Source organism: Amphiura filiformis, chromosome 20 (genome assembly GCF_039555335.1).
Source record: "Amphiura filiformis chromosome 20, Afil_fr2py, whole genome shotgun sequence".
In the NCBI taxonomy this organism is placed as follows: Eukaryota; Metazoa; Echinodermata; class Ophiuroidea; order Amphilepidida; family Amphiuridae; genus Amphiura; species Amphiura filiformis.
In genome coordinates, this window is record NC_092647.1 from 13,046,935 (window position 1) to 13,069,398 (window position 22,464).

Consider the following 22,464-nt stretch of genomic DNA (forward strand, 5'->3'; position numbering starts at 1 on the left):
TTGCGTTGTGTTGGTATTTATTTGCACCGGCCACAGCGAATCGTGAGCTCAATGAAGTAAAAGTCAGGGAAATCTACAATCCCAACGATTGGGAAACTGAAAGCAATTTTGGTAAACTTTCCTTGACATAGCCATCTTTGGCTGAATCAGACCTCCATCTGCCGTGCCTCTTAAATAACCTTTCAGGCACCCCCGCATTAGCTGCCTCTGTGGCACCCCCTGAACGCAGGCTATGAACACCAAATTTTGATGTGTCGCCAACTATACACCTATCCGACTTCGCCATTACTGCGGTGTCCCCGATGTAAAACTGCGGTGTCCCGAGGTCGGGGGTTCTATCCATTATTTATTGTGTGCTATACAGAATTGTACCCGGGAATTGTACACAACAGTGATATTCAATACACAATCATGAGTATTGAATTACGAATTAAATCTCCCGCTCTGGTACATCTGTGTTGCCGTCAATAGAGGGCCAAATACAGTAAACGCTTCTCGGATTGGTGTATTGGCTTGAGCGCATCCAAAATGACTTCGCGAACTCTAGTATATGACATTGGTCGGTTATCCTTGCGCAATTTGTAACCCATTTTTGTGGCAGACAAACTCCTGAAAATGAATGAACATGAATCTTGGACCTGAGCTAACTCTAAATACTTCTGTAACATACGAACAGGACAAACTCTTGATGTCAGACGTGCTATAATAACTGATTTACCTTGCCTATAAATGTCCGTCTTGCTAGAAGGAATCAGAATTGACATATGTGATAACTCAAATGTTACATGCTCTCTTTTTATCTCAGAAAGTTCATCAAAACGGAGAAACCCTGCATAAGCTATCAAGCACATTGTTACAGTTCTAATAGTAAGCAAATTCTTGATGGACAAATCTGCACAATAGTGATCATATACTTTAACCAGAATTTCTGCTGTTATAGGCTCCTTTTTAACGGTAGGAGATGCTAATTTACGTTTCAAACCCTCAGCAGCATTCTTAACAATTGGAGAAAGACAAGGATCTGAACTCCCTGCCAATTTATGAGCCCATGAAATAGCAGCAGTGGCTTTCAAAATAGGTGCTGGTGTGTTGGCTGAATGAATGAGATATAATGAAACATAATAGGGATCCGCTGGAATTTTTGACTTTCCAAATCTGTCAGCCCATGCGCACCAATTGCAAAATGCTCCCCCATATTGCTTTATAGTTGAATCGGCTCTAGAGTTTAATGTCACACCAGGCAATTCTGATGCTAATTTGTTCAGTTCATCATGCTCTTCGTATCCTGCATCTGACCATATACCACTCTGGAAGATTACCTGCAAATGAAATGAAAACAATTTTTAAGAATTCCGCAGTCAAATGTATTTAGGCCTAATAATATTTCTAACACTGTCTGATTACTCTACCTACTTACTAATTTTCACTTCTTGTCAATGCTGTCCTTCACGCATCGAGTACCAAATCAAACTTCATAGATTCCTGCTATATTAGCATGTAACTATCTTCGTTGCAAGCTTTGATATTTGTTGCATTTCATTTATATAAAGTTCTTTGTATTTCCTCTAAAATCTGAAAATTCATTACCAATATCATGGCATACTCAATTTACAGAATATGTTTCTCTTCAAATATCAAAATTATTAGGATTACAAATCCAACCGATTTTGCTCAACGCATTCGATTAAAACTGGACTCTTACCGCCAGAATAGCACTTCTGGCTATTTGTTTAACGAACTGCTCGTTATTGTATCTGCCATTTACAAACATACCAGGAAAATACTGTAATTCCTGTATATCCACCACTCCAACTATAGGAGTCTGTCCATCTGGGAACAATATCGGCCAAAATGGGGCCGAATACCACTGAGGGCAAATAAGAGTTCCTGCTGCCCCCGAACGCATCATGTGAAATAGGACTCTCGGAATGAGGTGGATAGGTGGCACTAACCAGTTATTTTCATTAGACCAATCCACAGTAAATGCGTCTATATTCTCACAACCAGGGTTCCAAAACCTCGAATCGAATCTTGGCAACTTTGCATTGTAAAACTGGCAAATCTATCTATTGTATGAGGACCCCATCTTTTGTCCAATGTCTCAAATATATAGTCTGAGATAGCCCAATCATCAGCATCAATAATGCGACTTATATAATCAGCTCTTTCATTGTCTGATCTAGGGACCCATTCCACTTCTAAAGATATATTATCTTGGACACAAATTCTGAAAATGTTCAAAGCAATTTCTTGTAATTCAATTTTCATACTGCCTTTTGTTGCTATCGCTGCAACACTTTGGTTATCCGTAAACCATTTCACAACATGATTCCCAAGCTTCTTGACAAATGAAGCCATGACCATTTCTACGGCCTTAAGCTCTCTCCATGCCGAGCTTCGTCTTGCATCAACTTGATTCCATTGCCCATGAGCAATATCATCCGACATATCTACTACATACCCACCGTAGCCAGTGCTACTTGCATCTGAATATACTATTTTAGATGCTGCTGTTTTCGGTTCTACTTTTGCACAATTGAGAGTACGAATATTTTCCCGCCAAAACTCTAATTCATTAATGGCTTCTTCCGACACACAAACAAAGGATTCCCAGTTTTCTTTACCTTCTACACAGACATGTAAAGATTTCGTCATTAATCTTGCTATATTTCCAACTGCCAGGCTAGTGGAAACAATTTTTCCCGCCACACTGGCCAGAAGTCTAGCCTTCACATTTAAATTCCCACTATTGTCTTTGTTGTTAAGAATAGTGGTAGTACTTTGATGGATGTCTTGAACTCTTCTTCCGGTGACCCCAAATGCACCCGATTCTAGATCAATATCATATCCCAACCACTCTAATGTTATTGTTGGGCTCCAAATCGACTTCTGGATATTCGGCACAAATCCAGATTTAATCAGATCGGCTTTAATACTATCACTAGCCTCTTTTGCTTTATCTAAAGACCCACCAAAACCTAGACCATCATCTAGAAATACTACAATTGCCTTGCCTTCGCTTCTCCACTTCTTTACCAACGGTCGAACTATTTTAGTAAAAATAAATGGAGCCGAACTCAAACCAAATGCCAGGCAAGAAAATCTAAAATAACGCACTTTACCATTGAGATTCCATGAGAATCCCAAGAATTTTCTATGCATAGGGTGAATCTCTATATGATGATACCCGGACTTCAAGTCAAATTTGAACATGAAACCACCTTTCTTAAGAAACAGCAGTGCTGTTCTCATATCCTCAAACTTAACAGATTGCTTGCGAATGAACTTGTTTACCATCCTCAGGTCAAGAATTAGCCTCTTTTTTCCGTTTGGCTGAATAGAAACAGTGAGTGGATTAATAACGTGTGGGGGAGATTGACAAATTTCTACAGACCCCAATTTTACCAGCTCAGATATGGCCTCAGACACAAATTCGTGATTATTATACGCAGACCTGTTATTCTTAGATGATTGCATCGGAGGCTCGTCATAAAAAGGAATTACGTATCCGTTTTCAATAGTTTCCATTATAAACTGTGGGGCCCCAATTTCCCGCCAAAACTGGGCGTGGCTTTTTAGCCTACCTGAAACCTTGATCGCAATATTACCTTCGCTTCTCTCATAAGGCCAAAAAAAAAAAAATTGTTGTGTTGCCCTCAAGTGAGAAAATGGGAAAGTTGGGGCGGACGGTCGGATTTTTTTTTTTTTTTTTTTTTTTCAAACCTTCAGTTCTTAAAAATCGCCTCAAATATTAAATAATACTTCTTCAACTCAGGGATAATTGTCAATTCTGACTTCTGGATACCTGTTAGACATCAATTAAAGACTAGTCTTTAAATAAAATATTAATTTTAAGTGAAAAACATAGATTTTTTGAACAAATCTGTAAAAATCATCATTCAAAAAAAAAAAAAAAAAAAAAAAATGCCGACCCTGATTTTTCAGCATTTGGGACCGGGCGCTTGAGGGCAACAAAACAATTTTTTTTTTTAGGCCTAATCTGCATAATCAAATACTATATCATCTGAAATACAGACGCATTCATCTACGCTACATGAATTATCATACTTAACTTTAGCTCTATTTACTTTAGATGCCTCCTGCATTTTGCGGCTGGTTTGTACTGAACTGCTGCCGTCTGGCTGGACAACTTTCTCTCCAGTGGCCGAACTTCCCACAGAAGTAGCAACTGCCTTTGCCTTGCCTGCTGATAGGCCCAGTGAAGGACCCTCCTGCACGAAAAAGCTGACTAGAAGAACCAGGCATACCATAACCACCACCCACGGAAGCGCCGCCATCTTTTTTGAACTTTTTTGCCGCTTGCTTGCTAGCTTGCTTCTGCTTGATCTTTCTTCCCGCTCGATATTCGGCCCGTTGGATTCTTTTGTGATCATCCTCATCAGCTGCCAACTCGTTGGTTTCATACTCTGACACGGTCGCCCACCCATGCTCGCTGATGTCAGCTAGTCTGATAAACTTCTGTCTTGTACCGATGGTATCTCTCGCTTTAAGTAGGTGCACCTTACCATCAGGGCTATGACACTCTATTCACGTGGTTTCTTTTCCAACGCTAAAAGATTACGAATTTTGGTGGTTTGTAAATGAAAAGTGTCCGCACTATCGATTGATTACGTAACTGTTATGAATAATTTATTAGTTTTTCAATGCAATCGCCTCGACCCATTAATACATATTATCTGTATTTATCAAAGTACTTGGAATAGCAATCTGGTGAGTTCACTGAACTACGCCCAAATACTGATGGAGTTTTAATGGCGCTAATCCTCTCCATACACAGATGAACAAATACAATAGGAGAAGGTCAACACATATGACCTCCTATATGACATGTTATATGAGATGTACAACAACCTGAATATCATAAAGATCAGTGTTCGTTTGTGCATATGAACTGCATATTTACAACACTAAATATTACTCGTTATATATTATGTCAAATATTGGTATTATGACACCACGGTATATACATTGTATATAAAACGACTAATAGATCCTACTATCATGGCGTCAGGTCATTGGTTCATCATATCCCGTATGTTTCTTAAAATTCATTCATATTTGAGACAAATTTCTGTGCCCATTTTATAGGCGTACAGGTGGATCCGGGTTTTTTTGTCATTTTCATTTCTTTTTGATGAAAGAATTAAGGTTTTCCACTGCACGGAAGCCACTATGTGATACTAATTTAATGCTATTTGTAAATGAATGCGGATTCCCGGTTGTTGTTTTTCCACAGTGTGACAACTGTCCACCCATCCAGACAACATCATCACATAATAAAACGTCTGTATTTGTACGATGAGTAAATATTAAACTGAACTTTGCCTTGGAACATTGTGTAAGACGGTGTAAGATTTTGTGGGCGCCCTCAACATTATTATCCTCTTTGTATCCGTAAATGACATGGCATAGACTGTGTGAATTCTATGAAGACTACTTATACATGGGGTCATATCCATGGCCACAAGTAACGATAATTGACAACACGATTCGCGACTGTATTTAGGGAGGCTAACCACTAATAATTAATAATGCCGGGTAGGGCCTACTCCTGGGCGACTCGTGTGGGCAAGGACGCTTAGGACGGTGACCAAATGAGTCTCAAATTTCACCGGGGAGGGGGGAGGGGCACTCAAGTATGATAATGTAGGCCTATACGCATGTGTGGCCAACTTTTTAAACACCCCCTAAAACGAGTTTTACCCTACCAGCAAATTTAGGATCAATAGGCCTAAGCTAACTTAATACACTAAAGGAAGTTTTGGATGAGAAAACGGACATTTTGATGAGAAACGGCCAAAATGGTGAGAATTTAAATTTTCTCATTCTTTTGGATGAGAAATTTCCTGGTGTGTGTGTCAATCATTATTGTCTTATTAAAATCCGGGACTTTGGTTGACCTGTGCTAGACTCCAGCACATGTTAATAACGCAAAGACAGTTGTGGTAACACCATGGGCGCAGACCTGCAAAAAAGCTCAAAAACAGATAGTAATGAAACCAATTTTTATTTTCCTTGCTCTAGCGAGTTCACAGAGAAGGTGTTTCTAGTACAATGCAGCGTCGGACTCTAGCTGAGAGCGTAGCCTGAGTCCAAACGGACTCCAAGAAGGGCTCTCCATACACAAATGAACAAACACAAAGGAAAGTAGTCTCCTCCGTGACCAGCTTGATTTCGATGGAGCGAAACCAAATTGGCTGCAGAGGAGACGGGTAATTTTGCCATGCAAATGAGGTGAGTGCCCTCTCAAGAATAACTACTCTCTACCATCTACCGGGTCATCAATGGCCTTGGTTATTAGGTCGTCAACAGATCTATGTTACAAGTAAATAACACGTAACACTTATTAGAGACAATTCATATCAGATCATATACGCGCCAAATCGCACATTTCGCGCCAATCAACCAATTGAGATAATTCAGGGTTCAATACATTTCCACGCTGGATGATTTTCTTTTTACTCAGACACATTAGCTCATACCAATTGAACAAAATTTCTATAAAAGATGAGCCACGCGTATCACTGCCCTTTTGCTATTGTTAACCTTGCACACAGAACAGACCTATTGATATTACACGGTCCACTGTGACACGGTCCATTGGACCCATTCCAAACTGACCAGAAAAGCTGCTGCCAACCATTTCTTATTAAACATAATGGTAACTGAATTATCCTTCTAATAAATTTAATCATTTTAAGTACTACAGAAACGGAACGAAAACTTAACTGGTTAAACTCGTACTGCCGTTTATTTCCTTCTCTTTTCCACTTTGTCTCAGCGGCCGTCGCCAACTTCTTTTCAAAACACTCCGCTGTTTTCTTATTTTCTTGCCAAAATTCCTCCTTTGCTGACTGTAGTGACTCTGTAAACGAACTTTTTAGCTCTGCTTGGCTACTTTTGAACTGATTCAGTAACTCTTGAATGTCTTCTTTCGTTGCGGCCGTCATTAGAGTCACGCGGTAGCCGTGACCAGCAAGTTAAAAAAAAAAAAACCGATAAAGCCGACTAATAACAGATGCTCCCGCGAGACTATATTTACACCTAACATTAAAACACTTGACTTCTATTGTTCGCTGGGTACAAAATGTATCTAAAACAATGCTAAATGTTATTTACAGTCCCAGGTGTAATATCTTGACAACACATTAATTCAAAAAGGGCCACCAATCCTACAGTCAATCATTGTTCATAATAAACAAATATTTTTGCTTCCATTTCACGCGGTATTTCATAGCGAAAATTAGTGGCAAATCATACTGATCCAGAATTTTTGGACACTGCTACAGGTCTACCTGGTTATCACCTTCACACTACTTTTTCAGATTCACTTCCAATTATACCCTAGCAATTTCTGAAATACCGTACATACAAATTCCGAACCCCATTCGCCAAAAAATCAAGTTTTTCACAATTCTTTTGTTCTTTTCGGACGACACATCAATTCATATGATAAATATTGTACATCGACACGCTATTTCACAGCCGAGTCCTGTGGTCTAATGGTTAAGGCATTTGACTCCTATTCCGGGGACTCGAGTTCGAAATCCGATGACCAACTTATTTTTTTTTACAATCTTTTATTAAACAATTAATTTTCGTTCATCAAGGATAACATAATTTTAAACATCCGGTGATATTGTGATATTATTTTTTTTTATCAAAGCAAGATGTTTTATTCTCAGGGAAATGGTTTATTATATTAAGAACCTATTTAAAAAACACACACCACTGCACAGTGTCATACAACATCATCAATGATAGAGACCAGTTCTATGTATCCATGTACTGTAGCTTACTGTAGCCGTTAGCGAACAAATAATAAAACAAATCTGAATAACACAAGAAACTACGATCAGGATTACAATACTAGGATATATGCAATACCACGACGTCATTAATTGCAGATTCATTCTCACGTCGTGTTCACACGGTCGGACATTATTAGAGTCACGCGGTAGCCGTGACCAGCAAGTTTAAAAAAAGACTGATAAAGAAGACTAATAAACAGATGCTCCCGCGAGACTATATTTACACCTAACATTAAAACACTTGACTTCTATTATTCTATGATATTTTTCGCTGGGTACAAAGTGTATCTAAAACCATGTTTAATGTTTTTAGAGTCACAAAATGTAATATCTTGACAACTCATTAATTCAAAAAGGGACACCAATCCTACAGTCAATCATTGTTTAATAATATACAAACATTTATGCTTCAACCAAATATGGAAGGCCATTGAAGTCATACGTAAAGACAAATTAGCAAAGCGGCAAAAATACCCAAATGCCTATTGAAAGGAGGGACTGTCCCCATCACAGACATACGGAACCCCCGATAGAGAGCAGGGCTTGAAGAATGAGGGAAAACCGCAAACCGCGAAAGACCGCCAACAACCGCCGCTCAATAGGGATGTCAAACTAGATTGCCCCACATGGTTACAAAGAACCACAAACCGCGAATTTTGGATATCCACCTAAATTGCCCCGCGGGGCTACAAAGAAGTATGGTTATCCAACAAGCTTAAGCTATAAATTACCCCCCTAGAGATCAGAGCTTGAAGAATGAGGGAAATTAAAAACCACAAATCGCGAAAGACCGCCAACAACCGCCGCTCAATAGGGATGTCAAACTAGGGCTACAAAGAACCACAAACCGCGAAATATGGATATCCAACCAGTTTAAAAGACAAATTAGCCACCGATAGAGTCCAGGGCCTGAAAAATTAGAGAAATTAAAACCACAAACCGCGAAAGAACGCAAAAACCGCCGCTCACTAGGGATATCCAACTAGATTGGCCCGCAGGGCTACAAAGAATCACAAACCGCGAAATTTGGATATCCAACAAATTAAAACCACAAACTGCGAAAGACCACCAACAACCGCCGATCAATAGGGATGTCAAACTAGAATGCCCTGCAGGGCTACAAAGAACCACAAACCGCAAAATATGGATTTCCAACCAGTTTAAAAGACAAATTAGCCACCGATAGAGGCCAGGGCCTGAAAAATTAGAGAAATTAAAACCACAAACAGCGAAAGAACGCCAAAAACCGCCGCTCACTAGGGATATCAAACTAGATTGGCCCGCAGGGCTACAAAGAACCACAAACCGCTAAATTTGGATATCCAACAAATTAAAACCACAAACTGTGAAAGACCACCAACAACCGCCGCTCAATAGAGACATCCAGCTAGATTGCCCCGCAGGGCTTCAAAAACCACACACCGCGAAGTATAGTTATCCAACAAGCTTAAACTATAAATTAACCCCCGATAGAGGTTAGGGCATGAAGAATGAGGGAAATCAAAACCACAAACCGCGAAAGACCGCCAACAACCGCCGCTTAATAGGAAATCCACCTAGATCTATAAATATAAATAACTATCAACCGCGAAATTTGGATATCCAACTAGATTGCCCCGCAGGGCTACAAAGAACCACACACCGCGAAATATGGTTATCCAACAAGCTTAAACTATAAATTAACCCCGATAGAGGGTAGGGCATGAAGAATGAGTGAAATTAAAACTACACACCGCGAAAGACCGCCAACAACCGCCGCTTAATAGGGAAATCCAACTAGATTGCCCCGCGGGGCTACAAAGTACTATCAACCGCGAAATTTGGATATCCAACTAGATTGCCCCGCAGGGCTACAAAAACCACAATCATTAAACATAATTATCTTGCTAAGTCGTGGCAAGTCGTGGATAGTCGTGGAAAGACCGCCAACAACCGGCGCTTAATAGGGAAATCCAACTAGATCTATAAATCTAAATAACTATCAACCGCGAAATTTGGATATCCAACTAGATTGCCCCTCAGGGCTACAAAGAACCACACACCGCGAAGTATAGTTATCCAACAAGCTTAAACTATAAATTAACCCCCGATAGAGGGTAGGGCATGAAGAATGAGTGAAATTAAAACTACAAACCGCGAAAGACCGTCAACAACCGCCGCTTAATAGGAAATCCAACTAGATTGCCCCGCAGGGCTACAAAGAACTATCAACCGCGAAATTTGGATATCCAACTAGATTGCCCCGCAGGGCTACAAAACCACAATCATTAAAACATAATTATCTTGCTAAGTCGTGGCACTTAGACACTTCCGTAGTAAAAGCTTTGGTACATATACGCGCATTTCTCAGTTTCAATTTGAAGTAAATCGGACTGACTCTGTGTCTCGCTGGCATCGTCCACATTGGGTATGTGTTGTTCATATTTACATTTTCTTAGTTGCCTTGAATAATTAAAGTATATTAAAATGTATATGTATCCCTATTAACATTACAGTCACGCTGTAGCTGTAACCAGCAATTTTTAAAAGTAAACGGCTGATAAAGTTTTATTAAATTATTTACTGTCATAAAAATTAATCAAGGATAACATAATTTCAAACATCTATTTTTCGTTTTATTCGTTTTATGGAGTACTTCGTAATCCGATGACTTTCCAAGCTTAGAGCTGCTTGGCTACATTCATAAAAAAGAAAGAAAATCCACCAAAAAACGTTGACAACGTAAAGAAAGCTTAAAAAGTTTAAAAGCCCCACCTCGGCTCACTTTTTGAAACTTGGTCCCATTTTGAATATCAACAGCAAATCGGTGTTTTTAACGTTTAAACAATAGCATCATTGCCATTAACATGCCTACTTATTATTCGTTTAATTCAATCATTGATCATGAACTTAATAATTATTATAAAACAAAGCATATATAGGATATTGGCCACAAGAACAACATAATAACCTTTCTGATCGTTCCAGAATGCTAACAACTTAATATCGCATCGGCACATTAAAGATACATAACACTTCTGGAAATGTTTTAAGTTGATAATTATGACAAAGTTTAAATCAGTATCTTTTACAAATGGGACCAAGTTTCAAAAAGTGAGCCGAGGTGGGGGCTTTTTAAACTTGCTGCTTTCTTTACGTTGTCAACGTTTTTTGGTATTCATATAGGCCTAACACCAATAGACTACCAATGCCACGTCACTGAAGTTGAGACGGAACCGGGATATTGAAAAAGCGTGTGTGCTGCGTGGTGCTACCAACCTGAAGTGACTACCAAACCCTAACATGCCCCGGCGCACACCCAAGTCATTCATTATGACGTAACGTGAAGAAAATAAATATATGCTAATTCGCCGAGGGCGCTCAAACGCACATATTTTCATTTTTTCTACCTAAAATGCCGCACATTGCGAGGCATGTAGGCCGATTGTACAAATTTATATTCTGACAAGTACTCTAATTTCCGCCCAATATTGAGAGCCCAATATATATCCTCCACCTCTCTGCGCCATACATAAATTCGCCTATCGCCATTTCCGAATGTTCAAAAAGGTAATCACGCTTCCTCAGCATGTGCAATAAATTAGCATTAAAATTAATCTTATTCTATAGGGATTCTAGAAACACCTAGCACGTGGCGCCAATGGCGTGGGTCTATCAAGTTCATGAATTATGCATTAGAATATTTTCAAGCTATTATGTTGTATAATTGAAGACCGGATTAAAAAGATTAGCTTGCGTCTGCCGTCCTGTCAACCGGACCAAAAATGCCATACTGCGCAGGTCAGCAACCAATCACGGCGCGCCTTTGTCATGGCGTCAGACGCAAACTAGTCTTTTTTAATTCGGTCTTTAATTATAGGTTGTAGCCTCAGCGCTCATCAGCAGCTTTATCGTAGAAGACAAGTTGGAAAACCATTATGCTGTGGCAATGGGAATACACATCAAACAAGGTTTAATTCTCGCTATTCGCAATAAGGGCGCCGCAAGCGGTATCATGCGATGTAATCGTGATGTATCATGGGAAAAGGTCGACATCAAGTCCGCGCAATACGAATATTACCATGCTATTACATTAGGAACACGTGACAATATTTTTAGTTTGTCAATATAACGGTATTACACGCAAATCGATAGAGAAAAATTAATTGTGCACATTTCAAATCACATTATTAAGTATTATTGAGTATCGATTCGCGTGTAACACCTTTATTTTGACAAACTAAAAAATATTGTCACGTGTTCCTATGTAATAGCATGGTAATATTCGTATTGCGCGGACTTGATGTCGACCTTTTCCCATGATACATCACGATTATATCGCAAAAATCCGCTGGCGGCGCCCTTATTGCGAATAGCGAGAATTTCATGATTACATGAAACCTGATTATCAATGCAAAAACTTTGGCTGGAGAAGTTGAAGCTGACATTCATGGCGACACTTTGGATGTGATAATTTGACATCATGGATTGTTTTGTGCAAAATTGGAGGTATTTTTGTGCCGCGGCGAGTCAGCAGACCGACTGGCATGCAGGCCTAGCTCGACTAGGCCACAATCATGATCATGATGCATTTGAACTGCAATGTATGGTATGATACGCCTAGCCGCGCCTATGGCCGGCTTCATTGCTAATCAAATACATGTACTAAAGTATTGCAATTTTATTGCGTTGATATAATTCGGAATAATTCGTTTTAAAGTATTTGCTTCCCCAATTCCCATGCGTGGTTGGTCATGTTGGTGGTATGTATGTCAGTTTTTTACATTCTACTGAGTACTGTTGCAATATTTTTGCATGCATACCCATGACCGTTTCAAGACTATGACTGAAAAATTTGCTTTTTGTTTGTTAAGATACAAACAAAAATAAAATGCAAGAATTATCTTTCCCCATACAATACTTCTTAAAAATAAGGTGTTGATAATGGCCCTTTCGAGGCAAGACAAAGCACAAATGAAGGAAACAAAACAAAACAATGTTTTTGATTTTTTATTCAATTACACATACAAAAAAGTAATGGCCTATGAAAAGACCCCCCTAAATATAATAATATTAATATTATTTTAGTCCTGAATACAAAATATAATAAACAAGCATAAAAGAATCTGATACGAAAATGTGTTACTCTGAAACGTTACAATCGTAATTTTCAGTCAAAAAATCCACGGGAAATGACTCTTGATACAACTTAGTCCTATATTTAAAAAACAGAAACGGCTGCCTGCATCTGGAACTCTTCATATCTGAAAGTTTGAAGGTCTTATTTCAGGCATCAGAATTATCTGCAAGATTGCAAGATGGCTTTAGGTGACCGTGGCCCTATTGGCTAATGCACAAATTTAGATTTTCTTTCTATTTAAATAATATGTTAAAGCTTATGCCCTGTAGATTACATTCGGTTCTTGAGATATGGCCTGTCAAAATGGCGCGAAACCAAAACAAAAAATTAGCAACAACTTTCTTTTTTATTTTTCTATATTTTTGACAAGTCCAGTTGCCAGATGATTTTCTAATAATTACATGCATGAATTATGCAAAGTAAAGATTTCAGATACAATTAAAAGAGATAGGGGATATCTCTTGATTAATTAGGGCCACTTATTAGAAAAGTTGATTAGGGCCCTAATTAATCATGCAAATGGAAATGTGCCAAAGGCATCCATGGGTTTTATATCTTATTTTGTAGCCGATCTGAACATTTTTACTTTGTATAATTCTTGCATATATAATTAGAAAATAAGGCCTACCTGACAACATTGCTTCTTGGTTTTGCGCCATTTTGACAGGACATATTTTGGTAACCGAATATCCGATTAAAATAAAATTTTCAGTCTTGTAATCAGGAGAGAATGGACTCACATATTTCAATCAGACAAAAATCTATATCCAATAGCGTTACCTTAAAGCTAGCATTATAAGTGTCTCCTTAACTAATAACAAAAGGTGCCCACTGGTATCTTAGAGGCATTGTCTTTTTTAAAGACATTTCTTGTTTCACTTTTTTTCACGTGTGGCTACGATATGCTATGATAGAGACTTAAAAATTCACAAACCTGTAACATTGGACAGTTGGCTTAGTGAAGCGGGATTCCATCCATTCGAAACCCGGTATATCGCGCACGGCAGATAATATTAACTTTATCCCCATTCATTTTTAATTCAAAATTGTTCATTTTTAATTCAAAAGTGTTCATTTTTAATCCTAAACTGTTAATTTTCATGTGAAAATGTATTACACTGAGAAATATATTTTGTCACATTGTCTGTTTTTGCTTACGATATATTAGCTGTTGCCGCATTAAAATAAAGTTGACAACATGCATCTGTCTGTATTATGCTTACGCCACCACTACTCGCCAAGACGTAAGGGAGTGTTCATAAATACTTTGGTTTGGTGGGCTGGGCACTGGAAATTTGCGAAGTCGAAACTTTTTACCCCCCCCCCCCCCCTCGAGAGAACCTGAAACTTTTTTGAATCCCCCCCTCCTCCCTCATACACATGCAACACCTTTTGACCCCCCTCCCCCCCACTTCTATTAAGAAGTAAGGTTTCATGGATTTTCGATACTTCATATACGTGTATGGTACGGTAGGTGGCCTACCCAAAATTCATACTAGTAATTATCTTAAAACCTTTTAAGGGGTCACCCTTCCATTTTGCCCAGCCCCCACCAAAGTATTTATGAACACTCCCTAAGCAGGAAATGTAAAATTGTTGGGTTTTAGACATTATAATTATTGTTACATTGTTGTAAGTCCTAAACGTACCATATACATCTCCTACATTTGATATCAAAGACTCAAGGTTTCATCACAGGATACCAGTGCAACTGTGATGATCCAGAGGGTAAATGACCAGCTCAACAATCTTCCCATGAAGGGTGACTTGAACTACAAAACAAGGCCCAAACAGTTCATCGACAACAAACAAAAGATGTCAGTTTTATTCCTTAGTCTTTTGTTGTTAACAACTGTGGTGGCTGGAAAAGGTAAGGTGAATTACAGAAGGCACATCGCCTGTGTGTAATAGTGTAAGACTCGTTTAAGGCTGGAGGGGTGGGTCTTCTTCTTCTTCTTACAAAAGGTACGCCGTCTGTGTGTAGGGGGGGTGTCGTGGGGGTGCTTAGGGATTGGTGTAACTTGTCCCCTTCTCGGCTTTTTCCAAGCCTGGAAGGGTATGCATTCAAAAAGTTAAAGTGTACAAGAAATAGAGGGCCCTGTCACGGTCCCCTACGCACTGAACAACAAAGAGCAATATCATGTTTCGCCACCCGTGACGTCATCAAAAAGGAACTAAAATTATGAATTTACCTCAGGTTTAATATGGGGGTATACAGGGTACTTGGTGCCCCACCAAAATTATTGGGGAGCGACCCCAGCCCCCAGCCTCCCCGGTTCCCGGAGTCTGTAGCAACCTTTACGTACCATGTTTACGTGGCATTCCTAATGCCTACGTGTTAAGTCAAGATGTCATATTTAGTTCTCTATTATGTCGGAGGGAACCATGGTAACACAAAAGTCACAAAGTTAAAGTCACAAAGGTTCATAAATATGTACATGACATAAAGAATTTTGGCGAGTCGAAATGTATCCCATCAAATTAGGGTATTGCCGGCTATAATGGATCTAAAATGAGCGTTTATTGCGTTTCGACAGTATTTTTTTGTGGGACATGAGCACTCAGACCTATCGAATTGCATTCTGAATACGAAGCATGTCTTTCTGATATCAAATAATTTTCATTTTTGAAAATCACAATATAATAAAATTTTATGACAAATGATAAAAATTTGATATTTTTCAAATTTTTGATATATAACAGTCCTCGAAGTAATTATATCAATCTAATGACATATTTTAAAGTGTATGTAGCAGGGAGGAAAAGCCGACGGTCAATTGAATTTTGACCTTTCATATTGAAGATATGGATTTTTTCCCCAAAAGACCTAATTTTTTTGGTGTTTTGGGAAAAAAATCCATATCTTCAATACGAAAGGTCAAAATTTTCAATTGATCGTCGGCTTTTCATCCCACCTACATACACTTTAAGTATAAATCATCAGATTTATAAAGTTTACTTCAAGTACTGTTAAATATCAAAAATATCAATTTTTAATGATTTGCCATAAAATGTGTATTAAATTGCGAATTTCAAAAATCTAAATTATTTAATATCAGAATGACATTCTTCGTAGTCAAAATGCAATTCGATATGTCTGATGTGCTCTAATGTCCCACAATAAATACTGTCTGTCCAAACGTTCATACCCCAGCCCTTAACCAATAAAAGGTCGGGGTTTTTTTTGGCGAGCTGAAATGTTAAAAATAATATCATCTCGCTGAAATTGAATTTCAGCCTGCCGAAACCGAAATTAATTTCACCGCATCGAAATTAAACAACTGGCTATCCGGTCCATAAGTACTAAATTTCGGCTCGCTAAAATTAGTTAGCTTATAATATCAGCTCACTGAAATTCAGAATTTTGGCAAGCCAACATGTTATCCAACAAGCAACTGCTGGATTTAGCCAATGGAAAGACGTTTTTAGGGCGAGCTGAAATTGATTTCGGCTAGCTAATGATAGATAGCCATCACTCTCCTTTGATTGGATGGGTAGTTATGGTAGTTATGATTTGCCCCATGATGGCGACATATAGCGTGTCTCCTTTTCTTCAATCGGGGCCGATTTAGCCTATTGATCTTGTGTAAGTGACAAGTCAACAAGGCCTACAGACATATTCTATATGATTCACTCAAATATGGTATAGACGAATCCAAATACACGCATTCCTACACCTGACTAGCAGCCTTTAGTTGGGTAGCCGTCGGCTACAATGCACTCAAAATGTGAAATGATTCGGCCTTGGCGGAAATTTTAAACTGCATTCCATCACCCGTTTTACACCTTCCGCGAAATCACAGGCAGACAAAAGAATAACACAATACAGTTCCCTTCGACAAAACACACAGCATGATCTATTCGCTGTTGAAGTGACATAATAATCGGATTAACTACACGCGGTATCTATGCATTGATGTACTTGCGAACAAAAGGACTATGTATGAATAGATGCGACGGGATTACCTGCGGAATTATCTCCATTATATATATTATTAGCTATTATTCTATTAACCCTCCTCGTCCTTGCATCTCTCTAGGTGTTAGGCGGCTTTTATTTGCACAATTGGACGCTCAAAACACCAGGTTGGTGCTAGCGGCTACCCAAAGATGTCCGACCAAATCCTGACCATGACTTGGCTACTTGGATTCGTCTATAGTCTGCATTTTAATACCAGACGGAAATGTCCCGAAATCACAGTGTAAAAGCTACGGAGCGTAAACTGTCTCATTTGCATAACAAGGAACAACTTGAATAAGAGCCAACGCCCTTTATATCAATTTAGTTAATACCTGGTTTCTCATGACCAGATTTCTCTTCAAAATGAATTGATTTTCTCTTCAAAATGACAAGAAACTCATCAAATTTGATAACATTGCCTGGTCATTTTAAAAATGAACAGGTTGTTGTCAAAAATGAATAGGTTCTTATCAAAAATGACCAAAAAAATAGAATTTGAATACTTTGTCTTCTCAGAGGGGGATATAATAGAACCTTTTCAAATTGAAATGAAAGTCTTGTCAAATAATGAGTTGGAGATCTTTTCTATTTAAATAGCTACTTGGTAAAATAAACCGGAAACTATTCGTTTTGATAAGATCGTCTTCTACCACACATCAGTATGCATGTAATATCACCACTTCTAGCTGTCTAATTATAATAATTTCTTTGCAATCTCGTGACTAGCACGTGACCCGCTTGAGGCCCCATGCATAATCAAAATAAATTCCAATTTTGTACATAGCTTAAAATAATAAAGAACCTAATTAACGGAATTACCGACAAAAGTTTAATTCGCTCTTTTCATTTATCCTTTTCAATAGATGTTACTGATGTAAACACATTTGTGCCAACGATTACCACTGAGGACGTAACCGTGGCTACCACCAAAGACACGACAACTATGTCATCGGACCAATTCCAGACTACAACGAATTGTACGCTTACAACTACCAACGATTCTTTCACTGAACTTAAACTTTTAATGACACTCTCGCCAGCCATCATATACATGAAGTTGAATTTCACAAATTTAGAATTTAGCTCTGCGACTGGCTATTTGAATAAAACCACAAACATTCTGAATCCATTCACGTGGATTTGGGCAAGCAAGGGAAAAGGTTATCTTTTGCGGCATTTTTTCGATAACTACTTGGTCTCCTCCTTCGGAACATTGAGTCCGGGTGTTCATTATACAAGCATTGGAATTTATACAACGGATTGTCCTAATTTCATGAATGTTTCGGACGCAACCAAACTCGAAATATTGGCTAACTTTTTGACGCTTTCTAGTAATAGAGCATGCGCAAGTATAAATGAAAAACGTGAAACGTGTAAAGATTATCAGGTTTGTCAATCATTCATATCTGACCGGTTCTTAGATTTAAAGACGCTGTTCTATTCACTTCATTATGTACTGTTAAGATCAACTGATAATAAATGTTGGTCATCAGTGACAAACAATGAGCTGGCTGAAATCATACCCAAAGAATATTGTTGTGATGCTTACACTAGTTTTTGAATAATGCAGCACAGGTCTTGCTTATTGCGTATATTCCACTCATCGTGTTAATGCTGATAACGCAGGTAAAAGCGCCAATTCATATTTCAAATTCTGAAGTATGGATAGGATCAAATGATAGTGTACCGGTTGGGCTGAAATACTGGTTGTTTACTTGGAATGGTGGTAAACATGGTTCCCGATTTGTGTCTTCGCTACGATATCTTATCATATTCATGTTGATAAATCTGGTTGGTTTTCTAGATTTAATCATGATGTATTTCACCGATGACACTTACCAAGTTAAACGCGCCTCTGTTTTTCGGTACATGGTTAGTTTTAGCACGTATTTGGTATTGCTTGTGTTCTTTTGCTTCTGTACCTTTGTCTTCACAGTGATTTTTTATTTGTGATTTGGAAAAATACGAACAGCTACAAAGTGCAGTGAAATACGCTATTCGGATGCATAGAAGATTAGTACCAAGTATGAAAGTTTCCACAGACATGGATCCGCAATCTCATATATCCTGGGATATCGAATTTCGGAATTATATGACATGTTGCATCCGGGTACCGTTTGATAAGCGATATACATTCGACTTTGTGAATAGCATCTCTCCCTTCCCTGCCTGGATGAATGTCCCATTTTCTGTACTTTACACAATATATGTATTAATTATTTGTTTCCCATGTTTCGTAATGAACATCATCATACTCTTTGCTTTTCGGTATTTTCTTATTCAAGTTGGGTACACAAATCGTACACAGATCACATGTATGATATTACTTGCTTTAATAATATCCATTGTTGAATATAAAATTATGAGTGGCATTAATAATTCTGTCATATATTCTGGTATCTACACATGTGCAGGCTTGGTGCTCAACTTTGCACAACTTGACCTCGCAATTCTGTTAATAATAGCAATGTGTGGGTATGCAATATCAGAAGTCAACCGATTCTATGATAGATACGTCAGTCTTACCCAGAATATCATCAAGGAAGCTAGAGAAATTGATAAAGCAAGAGAAAACTGCAACCCGTCGTCAGCATCTATGATTAGTTCTGACTTATTTTGGTACGTCGTCAATAATTGTCAGCCTGTAGGGTTTGATGTAGTGGTAGGTTTAAGCACTGTCTTGTTTAAAGGTGCTTTTCTTTGGTTTGGATACTCGATGCTGAATTTGGCTCATGCCATTGATCAGGTTACCGACACATCTAAGCTCGTGTACGCATTGACCATCCTGCTGGTGATTCCTCAACTTCAGAACATAGTCAGTTCAGACTCGGATAGAAAAGCGAGGGAATAGGACTTAAGGTCCCGAGTACACAATGCCGTGGTGGAATTCAATGAGGAATATGGTGATCAACGATTGACCAAAGAACAAGATGAACTGTTGGAGGAAGAAGGAGACTCACATTCTCACAGTAGTTCGGTCATGATAATCTGATTGTACCGTCTCAATCTTCGAAAGTGTGAAGGAAATTAAACTTTGGCTCGATTGCATGTAACTTGTTTAGCTTTACACGCGTTCAAATTGGGAAAACAAGACAGGTATAAACATGATAAAGCTTCGAGAGGGAATAATTTTGGAATTCATTTTAGAATATAGGATGTCATCAAAGTAAATAATTCAGGTATCGTATTTTGTATTTGAAACTAACGGGTTTGCAGCAAAATTAAATATTTTCACATACAATGTGTATAGTTAGACACTCTAACACAGTGGTACCAGCTGTGAATGAAGCCTAGATGTTTATAAGTCCTGTTGTTGTACCCACACAGTGCGCACAGTCCCAATGAATCCTTGCTACAGATCTTCAGATTCGCCATGGGACGGCAGTGTATCATTCACTGAGTTGAAGTAGAATTTGAATTGAGCGGTTTGGTGACTATGCATACAACAACTTCTTCCGCCTTGCCTCGCCTTGCCTTGACAAAGATCTTCTGCTCAGTGACTTCTTTGACTTAAGTTGTGGAGGGCTTGTCTGTGTTCATTCAGTAGCGTAGCCAGCGGGGTGGGGGGCCTCTGACAAAAAATGAAAGAGAAAATCAAGAGGGCAAAGGAAAAGAAAAGGGGCATGGAGCCCCTTTTCTACCAAACTTCAGGGCCAAAATAGTGTAAAATACACATTGTAACGATAAAGCCCTTTTCAGCCGGATAACGGGCGAAAATAGTGTGAAATACCACTTTTTTTTTGGTACACATCATCCCAATAATGCCTTTTTTGGAAGGTCGAAGAAATACAGTCTCTATGTATATTGTATGATGCAATTGCAATTTTTTTTCATCTGTGCCCCCGAAATTTTATTTGCCCCCCCCGACCAAGAAAGCTGGCTACGCCCCTGTGTTCATTCCTATTCATCAACACTAATCTCTATTCACAATTGGTGTATCCAACACCATGTCTTCCTTTTGTCCTCTACATACGGTAGTTCATTCACAAACAAGACACAGTGTCTTTATCTCACTTCCAGTTCTTTAACTCTATTCCAACTCTTATTCCCACTGAATCTTTTGCCCAAACACATACAGTGTCGCTTCATCAACTGAGTACTTCAGGGTGTGATACTTGACAAGTTGGACGTACTTGAGGTGTGTTGTCAGAACCTTAAAGGAGTATTTCGTGATCCTAGCATCCTCTTTTTATGACATTTTTCAGTACATATCCACGAAAAAAGCATATTCCCAAAATTTCAGTTGATTCCGATTTTGCGTTTACGAGTTATGCATGATTATGTGTATTACAATGCTCCATAGACAATACGTTGTAATTTCGTTCTGGGCACCAGAACGAAATTCAAATTTCGCGATATCTTTGCTAAACGAATTAATCTGCAAGAAATATTTTGTACATAAACATTATGTAGCCAGAGTATTCCAGTGATATAAAAATCTCAACTTTTTTTGAGAAAAGTGGGGCGATGAGGCTGTGGATCACGAAATGCCCTTTAAATTGAAGTCCCTTCCTCCTCCGTTTCTGTACACTTGAAAGATTATGGCATCTTATGCGGTCCGTTCATTTCTTTATTTTTTTAATTTCATTCTTATTTAACCTGGGTTGACCTTTCAATACACTGACATTGTTCTCCCAAGGTGCCCAGGTGGCACAAGGCCAACATTAAAATACACAAGATACTACATATAAAAATACAGAAGGAACAATAATATAAACAGTAAAACTAGCACACAGATATAAAAAAAAGTTAATCAGCCAAAAGAGTGGATCATGGTCAGGCGGGGCAACCGGAGCAAACTCCCAGCCACATGCAGGCCACAGGACCCCAACCCCGACCAAGGCACTGGTGGGGCCCCAAGCTGGTCAGGGAACATAGAGAAAACAACAATAATAATTGATCCTCTCCTAGCCCCCGACCAGTCACAGTTCCCAACAGCACCCCATCCAAGGAGAAAGGTCCAGAGATCTACATGTGCCCAGGACACCACCCCGGCTATCCATCAATACCCGAACACCCATATATTGCCCTAAGAAAGACACTATAAAAATACATATTAAAATACACTATAAAAACAATATTGCACTTTAGGAAGGTGCGAAGCAGTAGATTATGAATTCACAGGTAATTAGACTCACCATATGGTCATCATAGATCCACAATTTCCCGATGTTGCTTATTTTGTCACGATCCGTTTTCTCCATCAGATCTTTATTTAAACTTTGCATCAACCAAGGCTCTCACTTCTGTGTTGGTGAGATCTTCTCACCGAGGAACCTCATGGAATCTTAATGGATTAACATATGTCCCTCACGGACCAACCTGGGTAAACAAACAAACAAACAAACAAACAAACAAACAAACAAACAAACAAACAAATGAATGAATGAATGGTATCTCCTAACCTGAACCACATCTTATCCTTTATGCTTTGTATTATTCATACCATTCCACTGTAGTTTTACTTTAATTTTCTTGGCGTTATTTACTTGTCTTATATTATATGGCAAATAACTTTATAAACACCATTTTGCTAAGTTATTCGTTACAAT

At 38.6% G+C, this 22,464-nt stretch overlaps 2 protein-coding genes across 2 annotated transcripts; both read right to left on the minus strand.

Annotated features, from left to right (window-relative positions):
* Positions 1-251: 251 nt before the first annotated feature.
* Positions 252-4,514, minus strand: LOC140143101 (uncharacterized). Its single transcript, XM_072165152.1, has 2 exons — positions 4,089-4,514; positions 252-1,319 (listed from the first exon to the last, which is right to left on the minus strand). The coding sequence occupies exons 1-2, from the start codon at positions 4,446-4,448 to the stop codon at positions 465-467; spliced, it is 1,215 nt and encodes a 404-aa protein (XP_072021253.1). The 5' UTR covers positions 4,449-4,514; the 3' UTR covers positions 252-464.
* On the minus strand, positions 1,990-3,619 carry LOC140142941 (uncharacterized). The gene has a single exon (XM_072164969.1). It carries the CDS (start codon positions 3,526-3,528, stop codon positions 1,990-1,992), a length of 1,539 nt encoding a protein of 512 aa, XP_072021070.1. The 5' UTR covers positions 3,529-3,619.
* Positions 4,515-22,464: the final 17,950 nt, after the last annotated feature.